At 37.7% G+C, this 16,843-nt stretch overlaps 1 protein-coding gene across 5 annotated transcripts in view; it reads right to left on the bottom strand.

The window, feature by feature from the left end:
• Window positions 1-704: 704 nt before the first annotated feature.
• Gnptab (N-acetylglucosamine-1-phosphate transferase subunits alpha and beta) overlaps window positions 705-16,843 on the bottom strand; it is an 85,787-nt gene continuing 69,648 nt past the window's right edge. For 4 of the 5 annotated variants that reach the window (XM_027946334.2, XM_071609592.1, XM_071609590.1 and 1 more), the window contains 7 exons: window positions 16,608-16,827; window positions 15,834-15,947; window positions 12,586-12,671; window positions 12,225-12,323; window positions 8,403-8,570; window positions 4,357-4,447; window positions 705-2,106 (listed from right to left, as the gene is read on the bottom strand). In XM_027946334.2, coding sequence (XP_027802135.1) covers window positions 2,029-2,106; window positions 4,357-4,447; window positions 8,403-8,570; window positions 12,225-12,323; window positions 12,586-12,671; window positions 15,834-15,947; window positions 16,608-16,827 — 856 coding nt within the window. In that variant the 3' untranslated portion in view covers window positions 705-2,028. The remainder of the gene's footprint in view (window positions 2,107-4,356; window positions 4,448-8,402; window positions 8,571-12,224; window positions 12,324-12,585; window positions 12,672-15,833; window positions 15,948-16,607; window positions 16,828-16,843) is intronic. The other variant, XM_071609591.1, reaches the window with a different exon arrangement.

Here is a 16,843-nt window from a genome sequence, read left to right as displayed (position 1 = left end):
CCTCAGGAGGACACAGCATTCCAAGGTGTCACCTTGGAAGCAGACTACCCCTCATCCAACTAAACCTGCTGGCACCTTGATCTTAGACTTCCCAGCCTCCAAAACTATAAGAAAATAAGTTTCTGTTCTTCATAAATTACCCAATCTCATGTATTTTGTTAGAGTAACACAAACAGCCTAAGACACGTTGGCTTTCTATAGAATTTCATTTGAATTAATGGTTCTGATGCCTTAAAAAAATTTAAGGACACAGACTACTCATCAGCTTCTGAAGTTCATATGTGCTAATATTCTGCTGAATCATTAGATGAATGATCCCATGAATATTCTATGATTCTATTATCCATCCCATTGTCAAACCCCTAGTTAGGTGGGGTCTATGTTCATCTAACTGCATAAATCTCCATTAAACCCAAATATTCATTTCTCTATAACTTCAAGAATAAATTCTTTGCTTTTACAATGAAACCCAGATAGTCTCCTAAAATTTGACCATATGATAAATTCCTTTTGAACCTCTTTTCTCCTTATAAAACAATATTCTCCAGTGTGTTAAAATATTCCTGTCTTCACCCTACTTTCCACTTAATTTCAGTAGTATTCAGTACAGAGTCTGACACACCATGTAGGCACTAAAATAATTTGTTGAATATGGATTAAAAATAAATCCCCAAAGGTTTAAAAATCAAAGCATCAGACAAATATAACTTTTTAGGAGACTTCAGTTGTTGAAATACATAACTCTTACAGCACAAACACAGTATTTACATTTCAAGTTCTTTTTACAAAATGTATGCCACTGTGGAAGAATACTGTTGAAATCATGATCTAAAATACCTTTCAAATTTCAAACAGGACTCATGGAATTAGGTTTCCCTAAATCCAGTGTATAATGATATAACAAAACATGGCTAAACTTCAGGGTTTACCCCAGACATAAAAAATACTAATCCTCAATGGTTAGCCAATGTTGGCCTATGGCCTGTTCTTGTACAGCTGCAAGCTAAACACAGGGTTTACAGTTTTAAAGGACTGCTTAAAAAAATAAAAACAATGACGAACAATATGTGATAGAGACATTTGTGTCCTGAAATTATTTACTATCTGGCCTTTTACAGAAAAAGTTTGTTGACCCTTGCTTTATACAAAACCAATTCAGAGAAAGAGAGCTACTGGAATATACTGATGAGTATTAAACTAGACACCAAGGTACTGTGCCTATGCCATCAGAACTACTCATGTCTAAAATGAGGCACTTTTGTTTGAATATGTACATTTCCAAAACATAATTACATCTGGTAAGTAGCACTGCTACTTAACTCTAGCCCTTTGTAATTAGGCCTGCACACAAAATCACAGTATTCATAGGGACTAAAGTAAACAAGCACAAAGTATTTCCAATGTCAGTCACTGAGCTCTTCAGTAGTTATTAGTGGTTTAAGACCACTTACACATTAATAAAATCAATAATTTGCATATTGCCAATAAGAGATGATATTAACTGCATTATTTAAATAGCATCTATAAAATCACGTTTAGACATCTTGATTCACTTTTTTCAGAAGCAAGAATAACTAGTTAACTTAGTAGCTACTTATCTGAAAAATGAGAAATGGAAAAAAGAAAAACAAAAGTGCAAAACTATAGAAAAAGGCTTTGGAATGAAAAGACGGGGGTCTCTCAGCAATTGCTCCCAAGCTGGCCTGGGCTTCTCCTTTAGCTTGCAATGGTTACAGATGGAAATTAGCAGCGTATCCGTGAGGGTTTTCATAAAAAGATGACAGGTCCATGAGCAAATGCTTTAGAAGTAAAATCAGTTCAGAGCTGTTCCACATCTAAGTTTTTGGAATTGATTAAATAATTCCTGGGCAGTGGGCTATATTCATGCCACAGCACAGTATGGTTCTGAATATTTTCCCTTCTTTGGGCCACGCTGGCTGCACATCACATCACAAAGACACTTCAGTGATGCTGAGTTTCAAAATGCTCAGTAAATTCTGAGGTAGGTGATATTCAAATGAAGATCTTCTAGACCCTGATTCGATCGGGACTGGCTTCTTTGTTTATCCTCCTCCTGGGAAACACCTTCCGCTTAAGAGCAATTAACTAAACAAGGGAAGACAGAAAATAAATTTCAATTTTCCATACTGATGAATGAGTGTGAGTGCATCCAACTTTCTGAGAGACATTTGTCCTTAATCATTTCCATAGTCTTATATGTAAAAAAGTCAAAAAACAAGTTTCCTCATTCCTCCCTGAAACAAAAGCAAATTTTAATTTTGTAGGATCAATATGCCTAGGTATATGTTCAGAAACAGACCCAAGAGGATTAAAATTATTTGGGCCCACACTTCATTTTTCTAAAACCCATAACTATAGATTTTTGTAAACCTATTACCAGACATTTATTTTCAAGATTTCTGTTTGTCAAGTCTTTCCACCAAAGGGAATGGACTCTATGTAACCAGTAAGACACTCTCTGGGTTTTAATATGACTGCAGTTATAAGGCAGAATTTAAAAAATACATCTATATTAAAAACCCTATTGACAGTTTTTTCTATACTTAGCAAAAATCATTTGAAAATAAAGAAAGTACCTAATTTATGAAAGGATTGTAATATAAAAATTCTTTTGTAAATTAGTAGTTTAGAATTGGGATAAATAATACATTTTTCCTTATGAACACAGTTACCCATGCTATCATTGAAATAAAAAAATGTCACCAACACTATAATAAAGTTTCAACGATCATCCACAAGAATGGGTTCCTAATTAGAATAAGAAATATTCCATGCTTGTATAATTATATCAAAGTGAATTCTACTGTCATGTATAACTAAAAAGAACCAATGAAAAATAAAACTAAATTAAAATAAAAATTAAAAATAAAACCTAGCCCTTATGGGGGGGGGGGCAAACCATGTTCTTTATGGTTTCCATTTGGGATCCCTCTAGTGTGCTTTGCCTCCCTCTCTCCTGCCAAGCAGATCCAGTTACTGCTTCCTTGGGAGGCTGGAGCAAGGGCATGTACCACTGTGGTTTAGTTGATGCATGGGATTTGAGCAGAGGAAGAGGTGGTATCGACTGGTTTGTTCCTCTTGGTGGTAGGAAGACAGGGAACAGGAGCTTGATTCAAGTAGCTAGAAAGCAGGATAACTAGAGGCTTTCCTTTCCTTTCTCTCTCCTACCTCTTTCATTCTGTTCATTGTTTTCTGCTCCTATTAAGGACCCAGGAAAGACTGACCTTCCTGTTTCCTTCCACTGCCCCCTAGTGGCTCCTTTCATCCCAGCTCCCTCTTTTTCCTTATCCTTAGACAGCTTAGAGCAGACTGATAAATCTCTCAATGGACTCCTATTCTAAAAGAAAGTAGTCTTTCTGAGGTTTTTTTTTTTTTGTAAGATTTTTACCTGCCAGGAACAATGGCAACAAAAATATCAGGAACAAAATATGTGAACCTGAAGATGAGTAAGTATTAAATTGCCATCCTACTTACCTGTCCCATCTCCATTTTCTGAGTTTCCTTCCATCAGTGGCAGGAAGCTCAGTGTTTATTCTAAAGCTCTCAATTTTTAGGCACCTCTTTTCTCTTAGTGCAAGTAAACTTGGTGTACATCTCCTTTGAATGACAACTAGAAAAGGTCACTCAATAGTCACCTTGACCAGAGACTGAGGTGGGGCTGTTTGCTCCACACAAGTTAGGTCACCCCAGTTGTCGTTCTCCTCCTTCAATCTTTTTTCTTCAGGGCATTTCATACCTGCAGCCTAATGAGGATTCTCTTATCCCTCTCTTTTCATCCCTACGTCTTCAGGACCTTCACATCAAGGAAGCTGAGAGTGGGCGCAGAGGCGAGCCTAACGGTAAGGGACTAAAACAGCAGAGGGGGCGGGGATAGGGGAATCCAGGAATTCACTGAAGTGGGAGGTATACTACCCGTGTATGCAGGGCACACACACCCAGGGGTATCTGAAGAGAAGATGCTGAGGCTGTTTCAGGAAAGTTAAAAGAGAAAGAAAGAAAATCAGAGACCCATAAAAACTAGCATCAGACAAGGATTCTAGGCAGGTTTTGGGTTAAAATTAAGTAGAGTTTTTCAGTTTTAGCTCGAAGTGTACAAGTTAATCCACTAAGAGCCAGGCAAGAAGAAGACAGGTAATGGATTTAGAAGATATATGAATAAAAATCTCTTATACTGACTGCCTAAATATTATAAAATATATTTCACATATTGGTTTATGTGCTATAAGCTAACAGAATTTAAAATGTTCTAGTTGTGAATTTATATTATTTTCTAGAAGACTCAGATAATAATGTACCAAGAAATACTAACACCTATGTAAAATATATAAAACTTACCTGTTCAGCAAAAAACGAGAACACAGTAAATATAATCAAAGTAGCTAGTACACAATGGGTCCAAAACTTCAACTTATCTCGATATGCCCTCCTGTTCAGACAGAAGAAAGAAAATATGTACTTCTGTATAAGGCTTCGCTGTCATTAGTTAAGAGTAATTTATATACTGTTTTTACAAAACAATGCTGTGAAAAGCAAAAACATGGTTTACAGGCATGGCTAAAAATGTTAACACAACATATAGTTCCAACATGAGTTCAGATTAGTTACTGTGGTATAAAATACTGTACCAGATTACTAGAAGTTATCCAGGCAGGAGAGAAGACTTCAAAAGAAAATTGTGGTGTTTAAACAAAATCACTCTTTAACTCACTTTTATCTGTTCATATTCACTTAATCACTTGTTAAAAAACTTCTGAGATACAGAGAGAGGAACAATATGAAGTACCAGTGCAAAAATATTTAGAAACCTTAAGAGCCATTATGACCACCACAACCAACAGACAAACAGATGCATCAGCAAAACCAAGATCTTGAGGAAAAACTCAGAGAAAGGAGGACCGCCCCACTGAGATGGCACATTTCCTTCAGCTTTGAAGCAGGGAGGGAAAGAGTCTGGCAGAGGGCAGAGTTGCAGCTGAGACCTGAAGGACAGCTGAGCTGCAGGAATGAGGGTGGAACTGGCCGCTCTGGGAAACCCTGTAGTAGAGTCTGCATATAAAACCAGTGGGAAAGTGGATGGGATGGCAGGGGACAGAGGCATGTGACACAACTGGAGTAAAACTGGTCACCCCTTGAAGGATAAGTGAATAACCAAGCCACACAGTCCAGTGTTAGTCCAGGCATGACTAAAGAAGGAGAGACTGGCCCTGGTCATTGAGAAGAGACATTCAAAGAAACAGCTGTGGAAGGGACATTCTTAAGATAGAATCAAGTGGACCCAGAGATAAAAGAATGTTGGGGACAAAGACAAACAGCACAACACAGATTTCTCACCTGTAATTTGGAAATAATGAATAATTTGTTATGAAAAATAATTTAAAATGTTTAACATAACGTTTGGAAGATAAGCTAATAATTATCCTCAGGCCTCTGTTCTGAGTTTCAGGTTCTCATTTACCACTGTTGTTGGAGTGGAAGACTCTACCTTAAGTCTCACACTCTCCCCTCCACAGTTCTTCTTCCTCCTTTCCTACATCTGCTACCAGGATCACAACCAGCTCAGTCAACTCCAGTGTCAACAGTGCCATTCAGAATCCATGTGTTCTTTAAAGAGCTAAGGAGCACCGGCTATAAGGCAGCTAATGTGTTGCCCCTGCAATCAGTCATCACTGAGAACCTACTGTGTGCTGGGAAGGAACCAGAAACCAGCAAGATACTACCTGTATCCCTAAAAAGGATCCACGGTCAAGCAGGAGAGGCAAACATCAGAGATTGCTGTACAGTGCAGAAGTGCTGATCCCAGAAAGGAGTCAGGCATTTTGTGGGAATAGGATGAAAAATGACAGGAGACTCATGAAAGGAAAGAGAAAAGGGACAACTGTTTCCAGAAAGAAGAGTTGGGTTGGTGGGTCAGAGTGAGGGATGACACAGAAGTGAACGGGATGAGCAACCAGTGCCCTAAATCAGAGGATGACAAGAACATCCACACTTGACTTGTGTTACTGACACAACACAGAATCAAAGAGTCGTCTCAGAGGACTCTTTGGCTCACAATTTCCTGATTCAATTGGGCCCCTGAAGGTAAATTTAGTCACAGCCTAGATTTAGAGAGTTAACACTTAGGACCATCTAAAGAGCTTCCTCCACTGAGCTAAAGATGAAAATAATGAGAAGCTATTCCTTGTCACCTCTGGGGAACAAGATCCATGATTCAGTAACAACTCCTTATGAAAAATTAAAATGTGCCTATATCAGCAGTGCACCTGCCAACTGTACCGTTTATCATACTCTAACAAAGAAAAAGATCTAATATCAGGTATGGGCTTCCAAAAATCTTCTTTTCCCTTAACACATGCCATTTCTTCTACTAGAAGTGCTCTTCCATACCTGGAAAAGTCATTTGGATAATTCAAAAAAAGGTAAAAAGATGTTACCTTCCCCAAGCACAATCTGCCGTTCCCTCCTTCATATGCCAACAGCAGTGAACCCCATAGTCACACTCAGTACACTAAGTCAGCCACGTTCCTGGTGTCTGGATCCCTGGATAGACTGTGGGGACCTCCAAGCTCTATGCCTTTTGTCTTTATATTCTAAGTGCTTGGCACAGGGAGGCAGGCAAAGGGTCAAAAATCTTCCTAAATTAAAAGATAAAATTATCCTTCTATTTAAATGTTGGCAGTGCAAGAGAATAAATGATAAAAGAGAAGTAAATGTACAAAGTGACTTTGGAATACAATGGGATGTGCAGACGGTGAAGAGTCAGGCGGAACCTGCTAGTTGCCAGCTATTTCAGTTGAGCATCACTCAACAGTACCTTTCATTGCTGTGTCTGGTACACAGCTAGTACCTCAGTGCACGTGCACTACTCTGACGTGGTCAGACTGTGGTATTGATATGGGGGAACATGGCCTGGCAGGTGCTGGACCAGGCTCTGGGAAGTGGGCTGCCCAGGTTCCCACATGGGCACCCTAGTCATAAGCCAAGATGCCTTGTGTAGGCCATATCCTAGCTCCATGCTCCAGATCCCTTGAGGACAAGAGTTACAAAGACACAGTCGATGGAAAAGTTACGTGAAAACATGGACAGAAAGCTTTCAGAACAGTGTTGTTACTTAGCACTCAATATAGGTAATGATGATTCCCACAGCAGATAACTAATGAAAAAATGTAAGACTGAAAAATCAAGCATAGCAGAAAGCAAAAACAACGCCCACATCAGTCTGACTTGCACTTTTCCCTAGACAGTTAGGAGTTGCTTCAAGTATCTTTTTTGATGGCTGCCTTTTCTCCTCAGGCCCTCTAAGTAACACTCCCGCATTTTCTTTCTTGACTCTCGCCTACTCTCTGGACTCTCTGCTGTTAACAGTCTATCCTGGATCATAATTTCCACTGGAAGCTCTGAAAACAATGATTTCCTGAATCGGGCCTTCCCTAGCTCCAGCCTCATTCTACAAAAAAACCATCCAGAGCTGGCAAACCCATACTTAGAGAGAGAAAAGGCAGACTAAGAGTTACCGGGGGCTGAGAGTAAAGGCAATGAGGAGGAACTGCTTGATGGGCATGGGGAATTCTTTGGGAGTAATGAAAAAGTTTTAAAACTAGGGAGATGTTATACAATATTATACATGACCTAAATGCTACTGAATCATGCTCTTAGAAATGGTGAGGTGTGGGTTACATGACTTTCATTTCAATTGGAAAAAAAAAAAAAAAACTGTCATTGATGCTTGTCTTCCCTGGTTTTCATCCCTTCACAACTCTATCAGATAATTTCTAAACACTTAACCAAATGGGCTCCTAATTCTTCTCCAGGTTTCTGTCCCACCTTTTCCAGCACATGAATCCAGCTGAGTCAGCCTGGCAGCCACACCACCCTCATCATTTTCTTCTTTAACCTTTGGCTTGTAGACACCTTCCCACCATTATCTGAGAGTGCCTTCAGGACTTAGTCCAATTCCATTTTCATAAAGACAGACCCTCCAGTTTGGCCCACAATGACTTCATGTGCCTCTCATTTTGTGCTAAACAAAATTTCTTTCCACTCCTATGTTGATCAGCAAACCGTTGAATAAATAAGCGAAGTTCTAATTACACTGGAAAAACTCAGCCACCTAGTTTTTTCAATCCCTTGAAGTGACATTAAATGTTTTTCAAATATTAAACACAATAAAAACTATAACTGTATTTTCTTTTTTGCAGTGCTGGGGAACCCAGGACCTTGTGCTTGCTAGGTAAGCACCCTACCACTGAGCTGTATCTCCAGCCCCCTATAACTGTATTTTCACACAAAAAAAATTACATAGCAAATAACATATAAAAGAAATTTCACTTATTTAAGATAAAGATATGCACACACACACTTTTATATGAAAAATGAGATTTTACCATTCCTGCAGCTCATGCATATGAAGGAAACGGTTTCGGTATTCTCTTGGCAGCTCAAATTGGGAAGGTATGGGAAACATGGATTCATAGAAGTCCCTGAGAACGGCCTTCACTGTCTGGGCATCTTTATGATTGTGATCAATGTTGTCATTTAGGCAAACAAACTTCCTGAAATAATACAGAGCCAGAGTTAATGGTCATCATGAACTTGATCCTGACCTGACAAACTGAACAATGTGGATTCCAAATGTCATTCATTCATTCATTTATTATTGGACAATGAACCCAGGGGCCATGCACAGGTAGAAAAGTGCTCTACCACAGAGCTATGTCCCCAGCCCTTTCTATTTTATTTTGAGACAGGTCTCACTACAGGCTGACCTCCAACTTGTGATCCTTCTCTTCAGCCTCCAATTGCTGGAATTATAGTTGCCACCATGCCTGGCTCTTAATGTATTTTAAATGGACTTATGTTCCAAGTTGGTACATCTTCTGATGACTCTGGGGAAGTAATGTTCTGTAAAAATTTCCTCCAGAAATTCCTCATCTGTGAAATAAGAGAACTGAGGTAGATAATCTTAAAGATTATCTGTTTTCTGGCTATAGTAGTAAATTAATGATTTCCATTAGTGCATACTGACTGGAATATTCTGTTAGCAGCTAAGAAAAAAATTATTAAGTACCTAAAGCCAAGTTTCCTGAAGTGATGGTTATATTATAAATGGTCATATAGATAACTAAGATAGACACCATGCCTCATAGCTACAGAGTCTATGAGTTGGACGGTTTTTAATTAATGTCTCTAACCAAGCTGTAATATGCTAGCTGTAGTCTGCAAAATGCAGATTAAAGTGGTGCTTCCCCTTTCAAGTTCTCTTCAAGATAAAAGTCACTACGTCAAGGGACCATTAAAATAGTGGGTCTGGGCACAGTGGCAAACACTTAAAATCCCAGCTACTTGGGAGGGAGGGTGATCACAACTTTGAGGCTAGTCTCAGCAACTTAGCCCTATCTCAGAGGGCTGGGTGTTGCTCAGTGGTAAGGTACCCCTGGCTTAAATATCCAGTATCAAAAAAGAAGAAAAAAAAAAGGTGGGTCCAATGACACTTTTGAAGTAGATTTAATGAAATTTTTAATAAAGGCTTTAGATGTAACTACCAATTCATGGAAAATACAGGGTATATAAAAACATGCTAAACAACTAAGAACTGATTAGAAAAGCACAGTGTAGGAAATTTACAGAACTCAGAATCAGATCTCTTCATATACCCACTCCCCACACATAGTAGTTTAGAAAAAAGAAATGAAGGGAAAATCAACAGATTTAGCTGCAATGAGTTTATCTGATGCCACTTTAACAAGCATAAAACCACTATAAATACTTACGAAAGACAGTGGAGAAAGGTGTACACTGATAGCTGGCTGACATTAAGAAATCACTACTGATTTTTTATAGTGAAAATAGTTATTGCAGTTATATTTTAAAGAATCTTTATAGTTTAGACATATATATACTAGAGAATATATTAATAAAATGATACAATGAGATTTACTTAAAATCACTCAGGAGTGGTGATAGGGTGGGTTGGTTTAGATGAAATGAGCAAATATAAAATAATTCTTATTGAAAGTTCACTCTACATGCATTCCCTAATTTGGGGGATTTCTTTAAATCAAAGGATATTCAAGAGCTATATCAAAAGCCTTGATTGTATCCTAGATTTAAAACACACAGAGACAGATGGCAGCTATCAGGGGCATCTGGAGGCAACTGGTAAATTGGATAAAGGCTATCTATTAGAGGGCCTGTACTTCACTGTTGAAGGTTTTGGATGTGTGGTCATGGTTTTGTGGTCTACAGATGAAGCCACCAGCACAGCAGGAGGTAGCAGAGCTAAGAAGCCAAAGCAGAGCTGAGGGCTAGACCCTGCCAACCCCAGACTCTGTTAAAGGCATAGGCATATCCTTAAGTTCAAGTCAGTTTGAACACTGATTTTCCATGCCTGTCTTAAAGTGAGCCCTCATAAAAGTAAAACTAAACAAAGAATTAAAAATTACGTGTTCAGAAACACTGGAGGAGCTAGGTCTGGCAACCACTGTCAAGGACGGCTGGCTTGCCGTCTTTTAACTAAAGCCCTATACCTTTAAGTGCCAGAGATGGCTATAGTTTCTTTCACCCAACCATTTCCAAACTAGCACAGAGACACAAAAGTACAGGCTATAGTTCAAAACGGTAAATTTTCATATCAGTTCTACGAATCACTAGTGTCTAAGAGACGAATAGGGGGAATTCTATATCCCAATCAAAATGGATTCTAAAGATTAAAATTAATTTTTAAGAAGTAGAGCAGTGCATCCCAGGTGGAGGAACATACAGCATACACAAAGAGACTTGCAGCTGGGTATTTATTTATTAATCGTATGGCTTATGGTGCGCTTGGGAGAAATATTTTGTAGAAATATCAATAGTTTCTTGGGTTACCAAAGACACAAAATAAACACTGAAGATATTTTTAATTTTCTCAAAATTCCAATATCTTTCTCCTTTCCCTCCTTTAGAAGAATGGGATTTCTAAAATAAATATTATCATTTTACAATGTCTAGAAATTATACATCTCTGGTCATTCATAATTAAAATTCCATTTAAAGGAGGCAAAACTGAATACTTTCAAAGGCATTTAAAAGACTCAGAAGTAGGGCTGGGATATAGCTCAGTAGTAGAGGGCCTGCCTATCATGCAAGAGGCCCTGGGTTCCATTCCCAGCACTGCAAAAAAACAAAACTCTGAAATGAAAGGTGTTTATTTTATATGCCAAGGTCTCCCCACTCGCCCCAAAGTGAAAACAAACAATTCAAAAAATGCAAATTTTAACAGATGTTTTCCTCATGGTTAAGAACTGCTTTACTTGTTATGGTCAGTACTAGTCAATAAATATTGATCCCCAAAGAAAAGCTCAGTTATTTATCAGATGACTGGTCCACAGAGAGCTGAATGATGCTGGATTAAATAACTATTGAGAAGACTGAAGTCAATCCCCCCTGTTTCTTGGGAGATGAAGCCACAGCCAACTGATATACAATCCTGTAAGGATCATGGTGGCCCCATGTGGGAGGGCATCAGCTACCTCCACTCTTCAGATGCACTGGAATTCCACTATCCTCCTGAAATAGCTTTTGTTTCTCTGGAACTTTATTTCAAAATGTATGCATGAAGCAGTGAGGATGGTCCTCTGGGCAATGTGATAAAAACCCAGCAGGTTTGTAGCACTCTGGCTCAGTTGCTGCCCACTGATCATGACAAATGAATGGCAGGCAAATTTTAACTAATTTTTATAAACTCATCAAAACAACAGCTAGGGTCAGGCTGAATTTCAAAGCTTATGCAAACCTCAAAATGTATTCATCTCAAAGAATGGTTGAAGTTTATCAGATTAATTTTCACATAAAATTTATGGTAGCATTTCTTTGTCCTTGGAAGTTCATCTGAACTTCACTTTGAATTGTGAACATAAACCTAACCACCCAAACAACTGCTCTGGAGGCGCCCCTTTAATAATTCTGGGGATACCAGAGGCCTGCCCTTCAATCTCACTGACAACTCATGTTTCCCACTCCTAGGAGTCCAGGCTGACCCCTCCACATGGTGTCCCATCTCAATTTGCCACTCCCACCTCTCAGTTAAGCCCCAGATTGAAACACTAACTCCGCCATTAGGCCTTTCTGCCCAGAACTGAAATAAATTAATCTCTTCTCTCTGGTCCTGTTGCCCTTCGGTCAGGTTTATTTGCATAATTAAAAAATAATTTAAAGAAAATCAGTACCTGGGGTTTTTTCTTATGTCATCCAACTGGCCAACCACATGAGAAACATTGGTACGAATCATTTTGAAAGCAATCTCTTCTTCTCCCATTATTTCAAACCTGATTATCAAAACATATTTAAAGAGGCTAAATATTTATGTGAGTATGAAAAACAAAATTTCAATAAAAAGAGCATTTTTTAAAACTTTAGCAGACTCAGAATCCACAGGATGACTGGACCTTCAATATTACTAAAGAAAACAATCTTACATAAATTTTAAAAGAATGCTGGAAAGAAAAAAATATAGAAAAAATTATGAAAATGTCAGACCTTGGAAATTAGTATTAAACTAAGCAAAGAGAAAATATATGCACTACTCACCTATATTTGTTTTTGTCCTTATATGCTTTGTGGATTTTGTCAGTTACTGGTTTACAGTTGGTTACTAGATTTTTAGTGACCGGTGGCTGTGAGGAAATACAAGTAGGTCAGATGTTGCATCAGGGATGAGACAGGATGAGGTGAGCAGACACTCACCTAAGGTGCAAAATGTAAGGGGTACCTTATATTCACTGAGATGAATATTTTCATGGAATATTAAAAAAAAATCATGTTGGTATGTTACAAGCCTGCTGGTTAATCAGCTGTTTTTGCAAATAAAGTTTTATTTTAATATGCATTACACTATATTGTGTTTAAAAATCTTAATGTTTTCAAAAAGACAATTTCTAATCCAAAATAAATTGATGTTTAGAAGTTATAACCTGTAGCTATAACCTACAGAAGTATAATGTGATTATAGTTCTATAATCAGAGAGAACTAGTCTATATGATACTCGCAAACAAACTTAGTGATTTTATACTCTACTTAGAAAATACTTTCCTTATCCTGCATGTAATCTGTTAATTATAGTAATGAAGCCTATGCCTTGGATGAGTTCACTCAAGTAATGTTAATTAATGCTGCCAGTGTAACTAATTACTTATGTCTTAAACAGTTTACATGCATGAGCCTCAAGACTAAATTATAATCATTAGTAAAGCAGCCTTACTTAATTTTTGGCTCTCAAAGGATATTTTCTGATTCTAAATTTCATGCCAGAAATTTGGCAAACAAAATAATATTCTGCAAATGAAAAAAGATGTATACATTTCAAAGGAAAATTGAAATCTCTCAATCTCTCACTTTGGCCACCAAGAGGCAAGACGAATGTCTATTTTCTAGGTGCTTATAATCTTTCCTTAGAGAAGAGCACATTTCTACAAGTTCAATACAAGTTCCAGTATCTGGTAATGGTAAAGTCTGACTAGAAGTTTTACAAAAGAAAGAACTGGAAATGCTGGGAATATGGCTCAGTGGTACTTGTGTTTGCCCCGCCTGCATAAGGCTCTGGGTTTAATTCCCAGCACCACAAACAAAAACAAAATAAAACCAAACTAAACAAAAAACAGTGACGGAAAGAAACACAAATGAAAGGAAGATATAAAAAATGAAGATGGATGGGAAAAATAAAACGGGTTAAGTGTATTCTGAGGGAAGTGAGTGGCCAAAAATTAAGTAAGGCTGCTTTGCTAATGATTATAATTTAGTCTTGAGGCTCATGCATGTAAACTATTTAAGAAATGACTCAATCATCCCCCAAAAAACTGAAGACCAAAGAGGATCGGGTTAAGAAGAAAGGCCAAGGGGAAGCAGTTTCGGAGTCCCACAGTCTTTCCTCTTTCCATCTCTTCTATCTTAACCACACTGAGGGGTGCCCACAAGGAAGATAAAGGAAAAGACAGGGTAGCCTGGAGCACCCAGATGTCTACCTTCTCTCTCAAAGAGAAATAGTGCACCCAGATCGCTGATAATAGATAAAAATTTAGTTATCTTGACAAATACCCAAATGTTTGATTTGTTTCTTTAAACTAGGTCACTGACTTCTCTATGATTCAGAGTTAACTGTACTAGGTTACAGTTTAGAGTTTTGTTTTCAGAAAACAGAAAAGTGTTATTGTTTTAAAAGTTTTATAACTGAGAATGTGAAATCTAATTTCTAAGACATTGTTTTTATTCTCTCTGGAGGTAGCAAAATAACCTACCATGATGACATATATACCATTTTCATGACTGAGAACACACTATTGTTAGCAAACAATTACTAACATTTATAAAACAGTCTATAGAGTTTACATTTTTTTTCACAAGCTTTAACTATTTTATCCTTCTAGATATGTCGAACATCCAGAAGAAACCCTGAAGCACACCAAGGAGCTGCTATCCTCTCACCAGCCTGAGTGCTGATCAGCTGTGCCTGAGGCCTACTGCAAACCCACACCCAGAACTACTCTCCTTCTCTACCTTCTGGTTCCCATCTGCTGACCTTACTAGAGTGAATTCCTTTGTGGCTGACAATGAGTCTTGCTCTATTGATCTTGACCTCACTGACTTTGTAGTTTAAAGTTTTAGAATACTTAGAGAATTGGCTTTTAATTAGCACAAATCTGTACACCTGCCCAAGTCGCATGCTAACCTGACTTACGTGTGCATGATTGCTAGTACTTATGCTTGGTCTACGTGCCTCCACAGCTGCTGTTCCACCTCTCTCATCAGTGGCTGCCACTCATCACACTACTCCTCCTTGTGAGTGAGTTTCCACTGGGCTCTCTGAACATGCGCATGAGAAACAACTCCTGACAGGCACACCAAATGCTAAATGAATAGTTTTCTTTAAGGAATAAAATTTTTAACTGATTTTATAACTCTTCTCTATAGTTTTTACAAGTGTCTAATCTGTAGTCACTAACAATAACTTATATGTGGCTTGAAGACTTGCCAAGACTGTAAATTTTTTAAAAATAACAATTAATTTTATTTATGAAAGCAAAAGCTACTCATTATAGAAAATACTCATAGAATAAAAGGACATTAAAATCTACCTGTGATTTAACCTATTGTCACTTCTGCTACTTTTAGGGGTATGTATGTTTATGTTTGTTGAGGTGGGGCAGGGTATTTGGAAGATTTTCATAATTCAAATCATACCGTGCATATGATACTAAGCACTTTCTCCACCGAATTTTATATTGTAAGCATTTTTCCATATATTAGTAAAAATTAATTATAAACAATTTGTCAATGTCTGTATTATTCCCTTTCATCAATTCTAAGATGCACATTTTTTTTCCCCTTTTTTAACTTCTCTGAAGTGTGTCTTACAATCAATAGTCCTCCAATTACTTCAACCAGGTGGCCTTCCAGTGTGTATGGGCAAACCATTCACTGGTCAAGACTGAGAAAGTGCCAGCACTGGTCCATCCAATTGCTATTTTTTTGGCTGATGTTTAACCCCTGGATTGTTCTCCCTGGCCAATGAGAATGCTCTCAGGCTACATGCTGCCATCCTTGGTGTCGAGGACTTCTGTTTATGGAATATATGCAACTGATCTGAATATATCAGCTTAAATCCTCATGGGGAAGGAAAGATTCCAAAGCAAGATATAAATAATTCTGGATTATATGCACTACTACTTTGTTCCAGATACTTAAGAAAACAGAGCCTGCCTCTATTTCTTGATGTGCTTTACAAAAATGTTGTAAATAACACCTGATATAAGTGTACATAAGAGAAACCCAGGCCACTTACCAGATTGGGGTCATAGTATGCTTCCTGAGTTGGGGGAATATGGTTTAGCTGAGTGACATTAGCAGGTAGTGTTTTTGAGCAATTTATTAACATGTGTTCAAGACCTGTCAAATCCTAAAAAAGCAAAATAAAAATATAAACTTGTTATATACATTATAAGATTAGGATTTAAAAAACAAAAGTCATGTAAAAGTCTCTATAAAAAATGACCTAAATACTATCCTTACAAGGCAGTTTAAATCTAATTCTTAGGCATAAAGACAAGCTAAGAAAGAGCAGAATGAGAATGCAAGAAAAAATATTTCATCCTCATCTCCAGGTGGAACATATTGGCCTAAGACACACATTTATACAAGATGGTACAGGGGTCATGACAGGAGATGCCTTATAACTCTCCATTAGTAAGTCTCCTACTCCTGGGCTACAGGATGCCCTAATGGAGGAGTCTGGTTGAGATCATGGGTCATCTATGCATAAAGGCCCTAAATGAATTTGTCACAAGAATCTTATAGAAGGTACCCACTCCCTAGCTCTTCCCCAGATAAGGAGAAGATAATCCCTAATACAAACCTACAGAAAATAATCTCATGAAATATGAACTTCAAATGTGTTTTTAATTCTGGCACCTAAAACCAATAAATTACACAATCCTCATTAAATGTTAAGAATTACTTTTACTTGAATTAAATCAAAATACAGAGCAGAAAAAAAGACTATCAGAATTATAATTTCCATTTAAAATGTCACAAAGTTTAGACTAAAACAATACAAGACCTGTAAACTTAAAGGAAGATCATGAATTCTGGTAGCCAGTGTTCGGATTTCTCTGTCAGATAGGACACCAGATTGGTCTGTATCAACTTCATCAAAGACTTGTGATATATTCAGTGGCTGAACTGCACTCATGAGATAATAAAAATAAGAGAAGGCAAATTGCATGTCCTCCGAATGACGCACTTTGTGAAACGACGTCTTGTCAAATTCTTCAGGGAACCTGTCCAAATATAACA

The sequence above is a fragment of the Marmota flaviventris genome, chromosome 3 (assembly GCF_047511675.1).
Source record: "Marmota flaviventris isolate mMarFla1 chromosome 3, mMarFla1.hap1, whole genome shotgun sequence".
In the NCBI taxonomy this organism is placed as follows: domain Eukaryota; kingdom Metazoa; phylum Chordata; class Mammalia; order Rodentia; family Sciuridae; genus Marmota; species Marmota flaviventris.
Note: the sequence above shows the minus strand (reverse complement) of the source record. Positions and strands in the feature narration are given on the sequence as shown.